A 16,578-nucleotide genomic window follows, 5' to 3' on the forward strand; every position below is an offset into this window, starting at 1 on the left:
TAAAAGGGGTATAAAAGAAAAGGCAAAAAATCATCATGACATGTCTAAGCTCAGGTGTTTTGCTGTTTGAAGGAGAAATACTCAATTTTTGCCTCTTCTGCTGAGCAGGTATGTGCTCATTGCCTCCTGCCCCAGTGGCCAACCTGCCTTTTGTCAGGTTTTCTTTACCAATTCCTCATCTTTTCCAGCTTAATTGTCACTGAGGTGGAACAATAGCAAGATTTTGTACTGATTTAATCTCAGTAAAATTTTGTAGTCTTTGAACATGCTTAGTGAAATTTATGATGTAGATAATGTGGTCTCGTCCAATCTTAACAATTCTGTGATTCTGTGGTTTGCCTGACTAAAAAATAACTATGAGGAAGAGTATTTGACTGGTTTAGCATTCAAGTGTTAGTAAATACAGCCTGTATTTAATTTATATATGTTTGCCTCAGGTCTGATTGTTTTTTCTCCTTGGTGTTTGTTCCAAGTCCTTGTGTACTTGGAGGCTGGGATTCCTATTGCCCAGAGTCTTTTCCTCTGGCATTGCTAAAGCTGCAGGGCTCCCAGGGAGTGTGTGCATGTGCGCTGAGAGCCTTCCTTGGGCCCACAGCTTTGCCTGCCCATGCAGCATGGACCCAAGCTCACCATGTTGGTGTTACAAGGTCATGTCGTTGTTGTGCCATTGTGCCCTTTGAAGCCTGCCAACACAGCTGCCACTTTGCCTCAGATTCCAACTGGTTTCCCATCCTTCTGCTTTTTTGCTTTTTTTGAAGTTCACCTAACTTCCGTCCTGTTCACTTTTAGCAGCAAACAGAAAAGTCTCTTGAATTACAGTCAGTGTCAGTGGTTGGTTTTGAACCTTCCATGAAGAAACTCCCCTCAGTTTTCCTTGTCCCACCTTCTGCTGTTAAAAAGCAGTGTATCCCATGCACTGTGTAACTCCATTGGAGGTGGTTGTTTCAGTGATTTTTATGAACATTTTAGGAAAAGTATCCTGCAGGTTTTGCCCTTTTCAAATGTAAATGTTTAATCAGTGCTTGCTGAGAGGGAGTACAAGAGCACATGCACGAAGCTTATCGTTCTTTTTTCTTCTTCTTGCAGTGACCTTCTGTCTTCTGAATATCTTGAGAGGCATATCGAGCAAGGTGGGAAGACAGTGGAAGTTAAAGTAAGAATTTCCTTTTTATGCTTTTCTTTTTTAATTTGCTTGGCTTTTGATGTTAATGCAAACTCACATTTTTGTGAATGGAGAGATAACTGATTTTTCAAGTGATTTGTTTTACTGTTCTGAGGCAAAGATGTTTCATGTTTTCTAACTTTCAGCTTTAAACAAGGCAAATAAACTCCATTGTCTGATTTAGTATATTAATGTTTATATCAAAATGGTATCCATGAAAAATGTATACATAGTGGTTATTTTTACTAGTAAATATACTTTACTTTTGATGCCTATTGAAGAAAATCTTTTTGTTTTGGTAGATAGCCTTTTCTCATTGTACTAAACCCAAAGTTTGTTGGTTTGTTACGAACTTATTTGTAAATTTGAGAATAGCAAGATTTATTGTATAATATTTCCAAATATCCAGTCACCAGTTGTGGGTTTCTTTCTCTGTATGTTTGTTGGCATGGTGACTACAAGATGCTATTTGTTGCTGTTGTCTTGTGTGAAATGTCCCACAGCCTTTGCAGAAGTGTTTGGTTGCTTGCATGCAACATGGCAGATTTTTCTTGAGGACCCCTCTATTTGTTAGGACTTATTTTGTAGATGTCAGCTATAATTTTTGTATCAATTGCTGTAGATTACACAGAGTGTGCAGAAATGTATTATATGTGCTACAAAATGGAAACTCTAAATTTGCCTGTCAGGTAAATACTAGGTAAAATTTTGTTCAAAGTTTACATTTTATTAAAAGGAATCCCCAAAACTGTTTTACTAAATCTGAGATCATCTAAATACTTTGAAACAAATGCATTAATCTCTGCAGCGTGAAAGTGGAAATGAGAATGGACAAAGCAGTCCTTTATCCACTGGATAGCTAAGATGCATGTTTCCTTTGGTTTATCCCCTTCTGTCATTTGCAGATAGGAAGTCTGTTCTTCCACTGTTATCAAGATAATAGTCTGCATACATTATCAGACTGAGGCAAACACATAGGTGTTCCATTAAATTGTAAAGACTAATTTCTTAGCTCTGCTCTGCAGTCAAGAAGTCTTGCTTGACTGAAATTCAGAATATGAGTCAAAGCAGAAATAAAGATAATAGCTGATATTAGTAAGAACAAAACAACCCATTTGTCTGCATTAAGATATATATGCAAGTTAGCTAAGGTAATTCATCCAAGCCCTGTCACTGAATTGTTCCTGATGAGCAAACCTTAATCAAGCAAGGAAATGTTTGAAATCAGTGGGTCTACATATTTAAGTACTGTTTAATTGAATGGGGAAATGATGGGAGGATCAGGTCTTTCAGAGGAAGGGTCAGAAAATGTTCTGGGCAAAACAGCTCCCAGCCTCAAGGGTCCCAGAGATTATTTCCCCTTCATTTAGATGCTGAGCCAGGCTCAGGGTGTACCTTCAGGGATGGGTATCACTGCCTTGCTCAGTATTCTCAAATCTGCTTTAAGTAGAGAACTGTCATTGCTGCACTGAGCTTGATACTTGAGGTGAGCTGAACTGGGAGTGAAAGGGGCTGCAAAGACTGTACTGCAAAGGAGAGGGGTTTCTGCTCGAGTGGTGAGTTTCCCTCTCTGTGCTGCTCTGTACCTTGCACACCCGTGGGCAGGGGCGCAGGGGTGGCCGGGCTGTACAGGTGGGCTCTTCTGTCCCCTACTATTCCACTGCTCCAGGAGTTCTGCAGGCAGCAGTTGTATGGAAGCATGCTAGGAAAGGGGATGTAAAGGTTTTGTTTGTTTTGTTGCCTCTGAGTGTGTGGGATTGGCAGGGAGAGAAGAAGCTGCTGTGACAAAATGTCAGAAAAGCCTGGTGGCCACAGTCATGGGCACATTTTCATAAAAGTTCAGATACCAAAAGATTTTTTGGAAAAGTGCAGGCTACCAAGTACACTTGACACTGAGTGAGGCTGATTTCAGTACTCAGTAGATGTTTAAAAGTAAATCTGGTTCCCTCTAACGGGTCAGTATTTTTCAGAGGATCTGTAACTGTGTTGGAGAGCTTTGTTTGTCTGTTGAACAATTTCTGAAAAGACTGGCAGTATCTGTTTTGCATTTGGGAATCTGAGCTCTGGTTTTACATCAAATGTTTTGAAAATCTTACTGCAACCACAAGAAATTTCCATGATGGTGATTTACCACCTTCAATTACTGTGGGAATTGTTTACCATAACTGGTAACATAATTACTGTACTAGATTTTAGGGATTGTGCAGATTGCTTAGATACTTATTTAAAGATAGCTAGTAAAAGGGTGCAACTTATGAATAAATTACAAAATATGCACTCTGCTATGCAGCATATTCTTAAGCAGAAGTTGAAGAGGTATTTCAGAAAGGAGCCAGGTTTCTATCAGTTGTTTCAACATGCTGCTCTTCATCCACCTCTGTGCAATTTGTCTTGGGCTGTAGGCAGAGACAGAGGCAGCCTGGCAACATCTCTGTTGCTGCTTTGGTGGGAGAAATGGTGACAGAAAGAAAATGTCCATCTGCCATCCACTGCCAGCTGCAGGCTTTGAGCAAGACTGTTTATACAGCAAAATGGCCTCCTCTGTTCTTGGCCTTTGTACTGGAGGGGTGTATTTTGAAATGCGTGTGTATTCCCCCTTGCATTTCTCTGTGCAAGAAGACAGCACAGACATGCAAACCATCAGTGCTGCTGTTGTGCCATCAGCAATACGGGAGAAGAAAGGAGCTCTGAGCCGCTGTGTGAAGGCAGCTGTACATACACTCAGCGGTTCGGGAACATTACAGGCATGAGTGTGTCTGGGAAGCAGATCCTGCCGTGGCTCATATGCTGTGTGGAGTTGATAACTACTTTTGCTACTCCTCCCACTCTCCTTCCCTCCCCGTGAAACTTCCTGTGCTGTAAAATACATATGGATCTTCTGCCATTACTGAGGATGCTTTGAAGAGGAGAGGCGGGCAGGGGAAGGGAGAAAATACCACTTTTAGTAGCAAAGGAATTTGTACGGGGAGAAGAGTCCTCGGTTTAACATACCTTTTCATCATAAGTTGCCTTACATTTGATTTCTGCATAATTATTAATACATTAGACCATTGTGAAGGTGGAACATGTTTTTGCAGGGTGCCAGCATTTAGCTGCTGTAGAGGAGAGGCTTCTTGTTAATTTGGCACAGTTAGGCAGCACCTAAGACATTCTTATTAAACCAGCAGCAGTGTGCAGTGCCTAAGAAAAACAAAAGGAGGTAGATGTTTGAATTATTTCAGTGTTTCCCCCTCACCCTCCTTTAGTGTACATCATGTCTCTACTAGGAAAGCAGCGGTGTTGGCCTGAATTTCCTCTGGTAGCAAAGAGAATAATCAATTAATAAGAAAGAGAAAAACCCTTCTTGGCATTGCCTTTTCCTGATTGTGTCATTCCAGATCATCCTATGCTCATAGCACATCAATACTCAACCTGTGTGTATACCTAATGTTGTTGCAGTATATCTCTGTGTCCTTTTATCTCTCTCTCTCCCTCTTTTTTTTGGTTGTCATTCTGTCACTGATGCTGTCAGTGAGATGAAAGGCAAAAACCAGCTGTAGTGCTGAGTAATTCACATTGCTGGATTTTTCACCCTCAGAAGGAACAACTGATATCTATTCAGTGATATTTTCTCAATAAAATGTTTTAGTTTTTCTCTTCAGAGTGTGTAGAAATAAATGTTTCTGCTTGTATTCCCCCAAAACATTGGACAATTCTACGAGTTCTTAGAAAATTGCTTTCTGAAAAAAATTAAGCCATGAAAGTAATTCAGAGCCCCAGTCAGAAAACTTGCACAGGTAGAGATGTGGTAGATAAATACCAGAAATTTTTGATGGCATGTTTAAATACGACTAGAAGGAACTATATTTCATAGGCAGTCCTTAAAGTCTAAAATTCTTTAGTGTGATGGTGTAAACACAGCATGTGTATTACGGGCACAAAATTACAGTGAGAGTGCTTACAGCATAAACTGCTGCTTTTTGCTTCAACCTCGCAGCATGTTCATGTGATAGCATCGGGCAACACGAATGGGGACATACCAGATGCTAGCTACTGTTTTTCTCTTTTGTGGCATTAACAGAGAAGCTTTGGCCAGCCTTGTCTCGTGGGTTAGGATTGCCTGTGGCTGTGAGTCCCAGGCTGTGCTGAGCCGTGCTGCTGGGCCCTGCAGTGCTCAGACCGTGCCCACTGGGCTTTCTTCAAAGCGCCCACAGCCATCCTGTCCAGCTGGGGTGCCCCAGCACGGCCTCCTGCTCTGTGGGGGTTCCAGCAGAGGGGCCATCATTGTAGTTTGGCCAATGGGGGGTATGGGGCAAATGCTTTTTAATGCTGCACAGCAAAGCAGAGCTGTTAGCTTGCAAAAGTAGCCATTATGTTGTGTGCATTGTTTGACAAGCAGTGTGTGCAAAATGCCTGTTATTGTAGCTTACAGCTATTTTAATGCTTCTGCACAAGAGGGGAAAATTACTGTTCTTCATTGCCTTGCTGTGCGTAAAGCCTTGGCTAGTGTGTGCCATGATGTGTATTTGAACGGCTCTTTAAATGCCCTTTTTAAGGAAAATAATATATAAGGGAGAAAAATATTAAAATCTTGAAAGACCAGAGGAGTCTGGGTACCCTTGATATGGCAGATACTGCTTTTTCTGTTAAACTTTCTCCTTCAAATCTGGTGTACTTGAGGAGTTGTTAAGGTACAGTCCCTTTACTGAGGGCAGTGTGTGTGTCTGTGTCACATCTGAGCTTGTGTTTGATGAGACCTTACCTAAGTAGCATTCCAACATCTACTTGTTATCTCCACAGGTATGAACTGATTATAAGTCTACAATAATTTTTGGTGCAGCCAGAATAAACACTTAACCAGTGATCAGGTCATTTTAATAACTGACTGCTATGTTTCCAGTCTTATAGCAAAGTGCCTCTACAGCCATCTTCCAGTTAGGGCATCCACTGTCTGAGTAGAATCTCTTATTTTTCTTCAGGTTTTGGTAACTCATCATTTTGTAACCAAAGAGGAAGGTGTTTCAGATGTCAGAAAAGCCTGTATGCTAATTCCTGTAAGGGATTACAATTTCTCCTGAAAAGCAGAATACCAGCTGGGCTGGCAGAGGATGGGATGGGAGTGCAGGAAGACTCAGCCCGGGGAGGCTGGAGCCTGGGGCTGGTGGGGAGCTCTGTGTGCATGTACCTGGAACTTGCACAACCTGGTGATGAAAACTGAAAAGGAACAAACCATAAATAATGCATGAATTATATATGCCTGTTTCTGGCAGAGCTTTTTTGGCTGTGTCTGGAGACTGGAGAAGCCGTTAGTATCAGAAAAATCACTCTCTAGCTTGTTTGAGAGAGGACTTTGAACAAGGGCTCCTGTAATGTCATCAGATCTCCTCTCTCTTACACCCTCAACAGAGCTCTGTTTGCCTCATGGCAAATTATTAACAAATCTGGGCCATAATCTACTTTTTAGTGATAGCAGTAAACTAGCTGAAGAAGAGCTGACAGGGAGTCTGAGTCTGACACAGTTTAGCAGGGGGTTCCTGCAAGGTTGATCTTCAGAGTGCTCTCATCAAATGTTTTCATTAATGACTTCTGTAAAAAAAAAAGTATGTGTATGTTAATGAAATTTGCCAACAGTGAGAAGCATTAGAGTACACGGAAAGATCAGCTGGAGAACTGGCTATCTTTGACCAATAGAGTAAATAAAAACTGAATAGAACAAATTGCAACTTCTTACAATTAGAGACTAATTATAGGTGTTTTCAGTGTACAATGGAAGTTCATAAATTGAAAGTTCCACAAGAAGGGGAAGATTAGAGTGTAGTAGGGAACAGAATGGCAGGATGGAAGCAAACTGTGGTCTCAGAGTATACCAGTCAAATTACTTCCTGTAAGTTTTGACTGGAATTAATGTTACTGTATGTGTCTTGATGAAGAGTTGACAAAATTTTTTAATTTCCATGTGTTTTCAGTTATTCTGGACATCTTTTTCTTTCAGTAATGTCATGCTGTCACACTAGGTTGATAGGCATTGAGAAATACCTCACTTTCCTGTTGTAGCATTGTTTGAATTTTGGAAGCAAGCCCTTTGGGGTTTAGAAAACCTAGTATCCTCTGGGGGATACCAGGGCAAGATAATCAGCCCTCCTATATAATGCATTTGCCTGACCTAATGATCCTGCAGGCTGGCACTTTTAATGTACATTTACAGTAGCTTTTTTTTAATATCTGATTATCTCCCTGCTATTACTAGCTTACTTTCTACATACATCCTGCTACCAAGGAGAAGAAAATTAAAAGTAGCAGCTTTCTGTATTAGGAGTCATTCCCAGGTCATGGTTTTGAATATACTACACTAGAATGAATCCCACATCATGATTCATGTAAGATTTTGCAGGTTTAATTATCTTGTCTCCCTTTTCTTTGTGACATTAAAAAAATTATCCTGTGGGTATAACTAGTCCTGCAGGGGAAAAAAACTGTCAGAAAGTGGAAGTCTTCCAGAGCTTAAAAAGTACATTTCATTGTGGATGTGGACCCCAGTGATGGTGCATGGTTCTGCTGAAGTGACAAGTCAAGCGACTGTGTGACCATCAGGAGTCACCTCTTGAGTACTCTGCCACAGTTTTGTCTTGTTCCAGAAGGAGGACAGCTTGAACTTGCAGAAAAGTCTTCCTGGCTTTGTGCATCTCATGAGTTATTTTCCATGAGCTGCAACATGTGGCGTACATAGCCAGAGACTGGTAGCAACCAAGTGTTCTGTAATCTCAGACCATACAAGGATGGAGTATGGCTGAGAGAAATTAATTACTGCTATAACATTAAAGAACATAAAATCATTTTGTAGATGCTCTTATTAAAAATAAAAGTATCTTTTTGGGTTTAACGTAATCCCTTTGAGGGGGAATTAAGCTAAGCAAACAGAAGCTGCTGTACTTCTGAAGGACTGCTTCCGTGCAAGACTTTGGAGTGCTTTAGCTTGACATCTTTACTTTCTTCATCTTGACTTCTGTAAATAGCTTTGCCTAGACATGTCTGTTGTTCCCTATGGATACCAAACTGGCACTGGATTATAAACAGTAGGTTAATGTTTCTAGACACGGCCTAAGGCTCTGTGAATTTTCACTTAGAGAGAAGGTTCTGTCATTCAGAAATAATGAGCCAATAACAATATAAGAGTGGTATTGTTTTCTATTTTCCTCAGAACTTTATGTTCTGCTGACTGATTGGTATCCATGTAGGTGTTGTGTTGTGTTTATAGTAATCTTGTAAATCACATTCTTATACCTTGGCTTCACATGTGGAGCAGGCTGATGAATTGAAGTGGCAGATTAGAATGGGTAGATTATAAAGAATTTTCATACTGTCCCTTAAAATGTTTGCTTCCATTTCCCTGGAACAGGCATGCAGGAATGGGGCAAAATGACTGTCATTAAAATGACTTGTATGCCATGACTTAAGAGATACTAGCCGCTGGTACAAGAGCTGTCTGAAAGACAGCAGCAGAGTAGGCAGGAAGACGTAACCTGTTCTCCTCTGCCTCGTCTTTGTCTGGCAGCCGATAATAAAAATAATTTTCTCTAACACCAAGGTAAGTTAAGGCAAGTCAAGAGTCTGTTTCCCAGGCAGATGCCAAGGCAGCTTCCAGAGCAGATGGTGTTGCGTTGGCATGAGCTCTCCGTCCACACCCTGCAGCTATGTTCGTGGAGCATCTTCTCTCATAGCTACTGGGCAGTAAACACAACCCTCATTTGGCCTCTGAACCGGGAAGCTGGGCTGATACCTCGTGCCATCTGCTGAAGGCTCTTGCTGTGAGTCACTGATGGCAGTTGGAGCGAGTCGCCTGCGCGCAGGATCCTGTCACATACATGCGTGTCTCTGTTTGTTAAGAGTGCTGCCAACAGTCTTTAAACATGGGCATTTTGTGGAGAAGGTTTAGAAGCAGCTGTGCCTTATCCTAATTTTGGAATCCGTGTCTGTGATTTCAAAATCTGAAACAGCGTTATAATCTAATGTCACTACAGCGTGTCGGCTCTGAGTTACATGAGCACATGTGATAGCCATCCTCCTACAGAGGGAGGGCACCGTTCACATTTTCAGAACATTTGGCTTTCAGGCATCTGCAGTCCAGAGACTACTCTGCAAAGAGGTGGTGCCAGGTCCCTGGCGTTGTTACTGAGCTGAGTAAAAGCTGAGCACAGGGCTCAGTACAGCCCGACAGCAGGGCCCCTGCCAATTGCTGAAGTATGTGTCAATTAAATGTCTTCTCTCATTGCAGTTACACAGGTCAAAGTGCCATTTTGACTTTCCTGTTTACAAATAGAAACCCATTCATAACAAGTTGTTTTCTGCTAAAAGTCAGTGATGGAGGGTGCATTTTCTTTTCCTGTTGCTGTTGCTCATGCAGTCTTAGTTATGAATTTTTGTAACTAGTGGTCCCACAATGGGTAGCTCCTTAAACAGCTAATCATTATCTGGCAGCTAAACATTATCTGGGATACACAGAATGGTGGCTTGAGCCTTTTGGGAGCTTTCTGCTGCAAGGAAAGAGAGAGATATGTTACTAGGATTTGAATTAGACCAGCAATCTCTTTTCCTTTGGATTAAAGAATGTTAAAATAGGAATATGTAGGAGAAGGGAGGTATTAATTTTAAGATCAGTGCCTGACTGGTGCATGAGTTTTACTGGCCAGCACCTCTCTTAATTGCAGAAGATGGCTTACTTGGAGATCCAATGTAGAAAGCAGATGAATGTGCATCTTTATTTTACTCCCCTGGGAAGGTCATAGTGTCTCTGAGGCGAGTAACAAGCCCTGCCAGTGAATGGTCAGCAGATGCTTTCTGCACTCTGACTGCAGAGAAGAGTGAACTGCAACCATTAATGACTGTCGGGGCTGTTCTTTTGCTTTACTTATTTCACCCTTTATTATGAATATTGGTTAATGTTTTTTTCATCTCTTTTGTGTCTGCTCAGCAGCTGGTGCCTCTCAAAGCAGGGACAAACTATCTTAAAGGATAAAAAAGGGGATGGGTTTTACTTGCATTGCTGACATCTGTGTCTTATAATTTTTTAGTATCTTTGCCACAGTATGTACTCGACAGATTGCAGGAAAACTTGTACTGATATGGGCAAAAGGGTTGCATCTGGTTGGAGATGAGATGAGCTGTAGCAGTTCACAGGGCACATAGCCCTAATTCAGGATTTTGCTATAATTATCCAACTTAAGCATCAAGATGAAGACTATCTTATGAACTGACAACTATCATAATGATTAACTTACTTTAATAGACCCTGGGGTCATTCTGGTTTTTGGTTTTTTATTTTTTGTAGGAGGTTATTACATTTTTATCTCTCCAAATCAATAAACTTCCTGTTAAAAATCTCTATTTTCTGTCCTGCCCTTGGACATCACCAGTAGGTTGTCCATCATGTCAAGAAGATTCATGCAGGAAGGATAAATTACTGATCCAAGGAAATGGACAACAGAGTGCCATGGGCATTGGCAGACAATTTGCCTTGCATGGTGCAAACCACAGCATGAAGGGTGGCTGTGTGCCTCATGGAGGCAAAAATGTCGAACTTCTCCCTGCTGTAGCATTAGCCTGCCTTTGGATATGGCATGAATGTCTGCCTGTGTGTGTTGCAGGTTTGTGTCCCAGCCATTGTCACCAGGCTGGCCTTGCCTCATAGGAGATGACATTTAGCCTAATTTTCTCACAGACTCTATAGTGACCAGGTTCAATTTTAGAGCAGAAGTGGGTAAATGTGCTGCTCAGACTTATGGATTGCATATGTTAGAAGAGCAGTCTGATTTCCTCTCATCTTACACCGAACCATTCCCCAGTAGCTGGCAAAGGCCAGTGTGGAGGTTTGATCTGCTGAGATGGGCAATTATTGCTTTTGAGAAAACAGATAGAGGCTCTATTAGCTACAGGAAGCCAATAACTCTTCACAAAACACCCTTGATGTTCTGGACTGAGCCGTAGTTGGTGTTAATTTGAGCTCTTAAGGGAAGTCTTAATTTTCATATGGGACCAGAATATTTTTGGGGAAGAAAAAGAAGATTTTTTTTTTCAGCTTTTGTCTCACTGCTACAGATACCAGTAGATAAGGGAGACAACCCCAGTCCTTCAGGGAGTGTTTCCAAGAGCAGAATAAAAGAAGATAGATATGATGAGTATGTTTAGTCTTTTGGTGGTCTTAGATCTCCCACATACTGTGATTTCTTCTCTTATACAGTGTATTTTATTACAGCACCTGCTATAAAACAGCTTTAGTACATGTCAAACCCAGCACGATTTCAGCCTTAGCACTATAGTGAGGCAACAGCAGTAAACTTCTTGTTCAAAGGTACACATGCTCCAAAAAAAAAATTGACCTTGTAGGACTCCACAGGACACCTGTAGTGTCCTGATTCTCAGTACAGAACCATAGAATCACAGACTCATTAAGGCTGGAAATGACCTCCAAGTTCATTTAGTCCAACCTTTGACCGAACATCACCATGCCAACTAAACCATAGCATTGACTGCCACATCCAGTGGTTTCTTGAACACTTCTGTTCTCAGAATTTGTAGCTATAAGTATCCATACAGGGATCAAACCCACAACCTTGGTGTTGTTAGCACCATGCTCTAACCACCTCAGATAATCTCATGCATCAAGTGCTTGGAAAAAAACCACTATCTTCATTTAAAGAAGTGAAAATAAATTTTATTAGCTTAAGTTAATTTTATTTACTGGTTTGAATTGACTTACATTATAATGATAGGAACATAAGTACAACATAAAAAATACCTCCCAAATGTTAGCATATAGAAATTAATGTTTTGTGGTGTTAAGAATTGGTCCCTGAGACTGAGATCAGAGTTGTGTTTCTATCACCACCAGAATTACCATGAACTGTAGTAGATCACTGAGTTGAATTGATTGGACCAAATAGAGTAGAATTTGTGTTTCTGACTTGTATTTTTCCCAGAAAATAATTTAGAGCTGTTTTTCTTATATTTTTCTTTTCTAGATCTGTATGCATAATTTTTTCCCATGGATTTATTACAGAATAAATTAATTTGAAGGTACTGTCATGGGACATTTATTTGATTCTCATTAGGAAGATCAAAACACACTTTTGAGCCACAGACTGGATTCTTAGTATGAAAAAATGTTCCTTCTGGTTGCAAAGACATGGTTTTGCAGACTAATGGAGCCTGAGATTCTATTTCTGGTATATATTAACTACATTTTCTGAGAACAAACCAATTTGTGTAATTACTCCAAATTCCTTCCACAGCTAGAAGTCTGTACAACTCCCTACTGATAGTCTTTTCAGTATTATTCTCACATTCATGCACTTATTCCAGTTATATCTTTTACAGGAATACTACTTCAAATATTCTCTTTAGAGAGTATTTTATTGCTTATAAGGTTTTAGATCATCCATATAGTTTGATTGTTAGTTTTGTTATTTGCTTACTGAAGTCTCTCTTTGTTTACTTCTTATTCATATATTCCTGAAAGGCTTAAGCAGTTCCATGATCTGTAGTGGGGGTCACCCTACAGACTGAAAGAAACAAAATCTTAAGTGAAGAGAGCTTAAAATAGCCAAGATACAGGAAATAAATAGGTGTAGAAAGGGAGGATACAATGGAGAAAATGAGCCAAGGTTTTAGGAAAAACAAAGTACGACGTAATCTCTCTGAAATCAAGTAAGTTTAGGATATTGGTGGCTAATATGTATGTGAGTACAAAGCAGAAATTAAAACAATCTCCTTTTCACAGATACTTGATCTGTGTCCCAAGTTCTTGATAGTCATGAGAAATGCTGGTCCAAGGGTAATGGGTCATACAGCTGCTGCCAGACACACCTTGTTGTAGCCTGGTATGGGTCAGCCACAGAGCTTCTTACCAATGTGAGACAGGGAGTCAAACATTACCTGTGTGGCACCAGTTTCCCTTCAGACATCCAAGCAGAGAGGTGCCCATGGTGGGCAGCATGGTGGTTTCTGTGCAGGTCAGTGTGGTGAAGGTGTTCTGTGTCTGCCCCAAAGACAAAGACACCAAGGTGGATGGGCAGTGGAGGTGGCTGCAGTCACTGCAGCAAGTGGAAGGAAAAAGTGGTATGTGAAAGAGAGAAAATAATGAGATTGAAAGAAATTGGGGGAAGAAAAGGTGCAACACTTCTAATGGAAGAAATGCCGCAGGGATTCTCTCGCAGAGTGAAGGAACCAGCCTGGCAAGCAGTGTCAGAGTCGCAGTGTGTGGGGTCAGTGGCTGCATTCCTCTGCAGTGCTGTTGCAGCAGTGGGAGCTGCCCCAGGTGCTCTGCACTTCGCACCCTGGGGTCCAACAGAGAAGATCTTGGGGAGCAAATAACAATTTCCACTGACCAGGCTGAGATCAAGTCTGTTTCCCTGCAGGCAGCCATGCTCTAGCAAACAGGCTCCTATACTCTCTTAAGGAGTGCACCTCAAACCAGAGGCTCCCATACATTGTAGCTGCTTTCAGCAACAGTTTCCACATCTTGTAGAAAAGAGAACAGGATTTCCCGATCAAAACACAAAACTACCAACATAGCCTACATACTTTTTTACCTTTAGCCCTATCTTGATTAATTTTTTTTCATATTTGAAAAATAAAATCCAAAAGTGTTTAATGTCAGATGTCTGAAATGACTGCTATGCATCATGCAAGTGACTCCTGGCTTCTGAAAAAGCTGTAATTGTAATGCCTTTCCCTCCCTGTAGTAAATGGACATAAATATTCACAGGGCTGGATATGCTAGGGTAGGTAGATTATTCATTCATTTGCTGGAAGAAATATTTGCACATAAATGCAATTAAAAAAAAAAAAGCACTGAAAATCTCCTTCATAGTCCTTTAACCAATGTTAGTGCATTACAACATAACTGAATTTGAGGCAATAATAGGTAAGTTCTTCTGAAGAGTAGATGGCAGTGAGAATTTAAGGGATGTTTAAATTGTTTTTCTAATTTTGCATACAAATATTGACATTGTGCAATACTGAATACATTTATTGCATGTGGAGTAGGTCTTACATCCCTATCAGTGAAACCAGGGCAGATTTTCTGAGTAAAGTCTGCTGGATTTTATTTGAAAGGTGTACATTTAATTTGTAGAAGAGAAGAGGCAAATACTTATTTTCATTGTATTCCTTTGCTACTTAGTTATTCTTAGGGTTTCCATTAGTTTTGGAGCGCTAGGAACTACTTCTGATTTGGTCTTTTTTTTTTTCAATCAAGCATTATTATTATTTGGTAAGCATAACTTTCTTCTCAGAAGAAGGAAATTGCCTTACCCTCAGAGCAGAGTTCATCCTGTCTGATGCAGTCATGTGCAGAGCAGATGTTGAGTCAAAGCCCCCTACTTCCAACTCTTTTTCTAGTCAATGAAGAAAGATGAGCACTTTCTCTCTTCTGGAGAAATTTGTCTCTGAAATGCATCTCAGGATGTCAGGGGTTTCACACTGAAATTGTGAAATACACCATTTGGTGTGGAGTGTCAGGATGACGATGTTTGTCTAAGTACCAAACCATGCATCAAAGAAGATGGGATGAACTCTTGGTGCCATGTCAATGGCTTGGCAATGTGTTTGTGAAAAAGCAGTTGTTGACAGAATGGAGTGTCATACTGTGGGATGTCCCATGGATTTAAAGTCTCAATTTCCAATTTCAGGGAGGAGAACATTGCTATTATCAGGGAAAAATTCGAGGAAATCCTGTATCATTTGTTGCCTTGTCAACATGCCATGGATTACAGTAAGTCTGCTGTTTTGTTTTTACTGACCTTTGTTTATTACTCTTTTAAGCAAAATCAAGTTGTTTATAGTAAAATAACATATGTATATAGTAAAATAAGTGCTATTTCTTTTCCTACTAGTTTGTCACCAATATTAGGTAATCAGCAATCTTCAGAATTTCCTCTTTTTTCTCAACTGAGGACTTGTGGCAGTGGCCAGGTATTGTTTTAAGGTAATTTATTACAGAGACAGCAGAGTAGAAGTAGCTGAAAATATCCTATTCTGCAAGAATAAAAACAATGCTGGTGAATAATTTGGAAATTGTCTTCTTTTCTTGTTGTTATAATGATGTATATTTTATTTCTTTTCTAGTCTCTTTACAAAGAAAATGTCAATTTAGAATTTATCTTGCACTATCCATACTTTTTAGCAGAATTTCTGGTCTTGAGCTGTGTGTATGGGGTAATACATTGGAGATAGTAAAATCTTGAAAAATCTAGAAGAAAAGGTATAAGAGGGTGCAGTCATTTTTCTTCCAAGTACATAATTTTACTGATGATATAATTAAAGCCTCTGTCAGCTGAGGGTTACATGAAGTTGTATATGTATTGTATAGCTTTTGGATATGTCTACTTTTGGCACTATTGAATGATGCTAGTCAGGTTTTCAGATCAACCAAGTGCCTGTTGCATCTGGGAATTACAGGATCTCAGCACTTCTAATACTGACATCAGCTTGAAAAGTCATGGCAGCAAGTGAGCCTGTGTGGAGATCACATGAGCTTCACCTTTTTCTGTGGAAGCAGGGTTTAGCTGATGGAATTCTTCTTCAGCCTATTGTCTATCTGCAACTATTCTATAGTTCTGGTACCAGTCATATAAGTACTTTTATTTGAGTAGTGTCTTTCTTTTATAGTTGTGTGTTTGTTATGAAGGGGAGAATGCGTGCAGAAGACTTGTCATCCTTGAACTGGTCTGATTAACAGCTGTGCAGCTCAAGAAACTTGAGTCCAGTTTGAAGTATGGACAGTGAGCCTAAAAATAGTAGCTTCCTAATGCATCCTGAGCTGCTGCATGGCTTCCATTAGCAGTGATCCATTAGGTCTTGGCCCCTGCTAACTCCTAGGAGTAAAAGCAGGAAGGAAGGAGACCCTGCCTATGTCTTTCCCTGCCCTCTTTTTGTGGGTTTATGCTTAAAACTGACTGTTCTGCTGCTCTGTATTCTTAAATGGCCTGATATCCAAATTGGTCCCTTCTAAAGTTACATGATGAATGATGCATTTTTTTTATTGTATAATTTAGTTCTCTCTTGAGAAGTATCTCCCCATCTCCTCCCCCACCATTTTTTTCCCCCTGATATAATAAAGTTTCAGCTGAGTTCCTTCACCCAAGCTTACTCTAATCAGGCTGGTATTTCAAGCATCCAGTATGAGAAAGTAATGTTTCCTGAGCTGTATTAAACTGACATTCTCTGACACTGCATTTCCATCAATACAGCTAGCTCCTACACAGTCGATTTTAAATGAGAAGTAATTATTAGAAACTCACACTGGCAATCAGAGCTTCTTAGCTTCAAGCACAGTTTGGAGCATCTTGCTCAAATAAGAGTAGCTGGGAGAGTTGTCTTCTGTAAGGTCTGCAGGGCAGGAGCTTGTTGGGGTCTCCTCCCCCCGCCTGTAGCCCTGGGAG

The 16,578-nt window shown here is 40.4% G+C and overlaps 1 protein-coding gene across 7 annotated transcripts in view; it reads left to right on the top strand.

The window, feature by feature from the left end:
* ADAM22 (ADAM metallopeptidase domain 22) overlaps positions 1-16,578 on the top strand; it is a 135,628-nt gene that overhangs the window by 58,946 nt on the left and 60,104 nt on the right. For all 7 annotated transcript variants that reach the window (XM_069006760.1, XM_069006767.1, XM_069006761.1 and 4 more), the window contains exons 4-5: positions 1,087-1,153; positions 14,827-14,909. In XM_069006760.1, coding sequence (XP_068862861.1) covers positions 1,087-1,153; positions 14,827-14,909 — 150 coding nt within the window. The remainder of the gene's footprint in view (positions 1-1,086; positions 1,154-14,826; positions 14,910-16,578) is intronic.

Source organism: Aphelocoma coerulescens, chromosome 2 (genome assembly GCF_041296385.1).
Source record: "Aphelocoma coerulescens isolate FSJ_1873_10779 chromosome 2, UR_Acoe_1.0, whole genome shotgun sequence".
Lineage (NCBI taxonomy): Eukaryota > Metazoa > Chordata > Aves > Passeriformes > Corvidae > Aphelocoma > Aphelocoma coerulescens.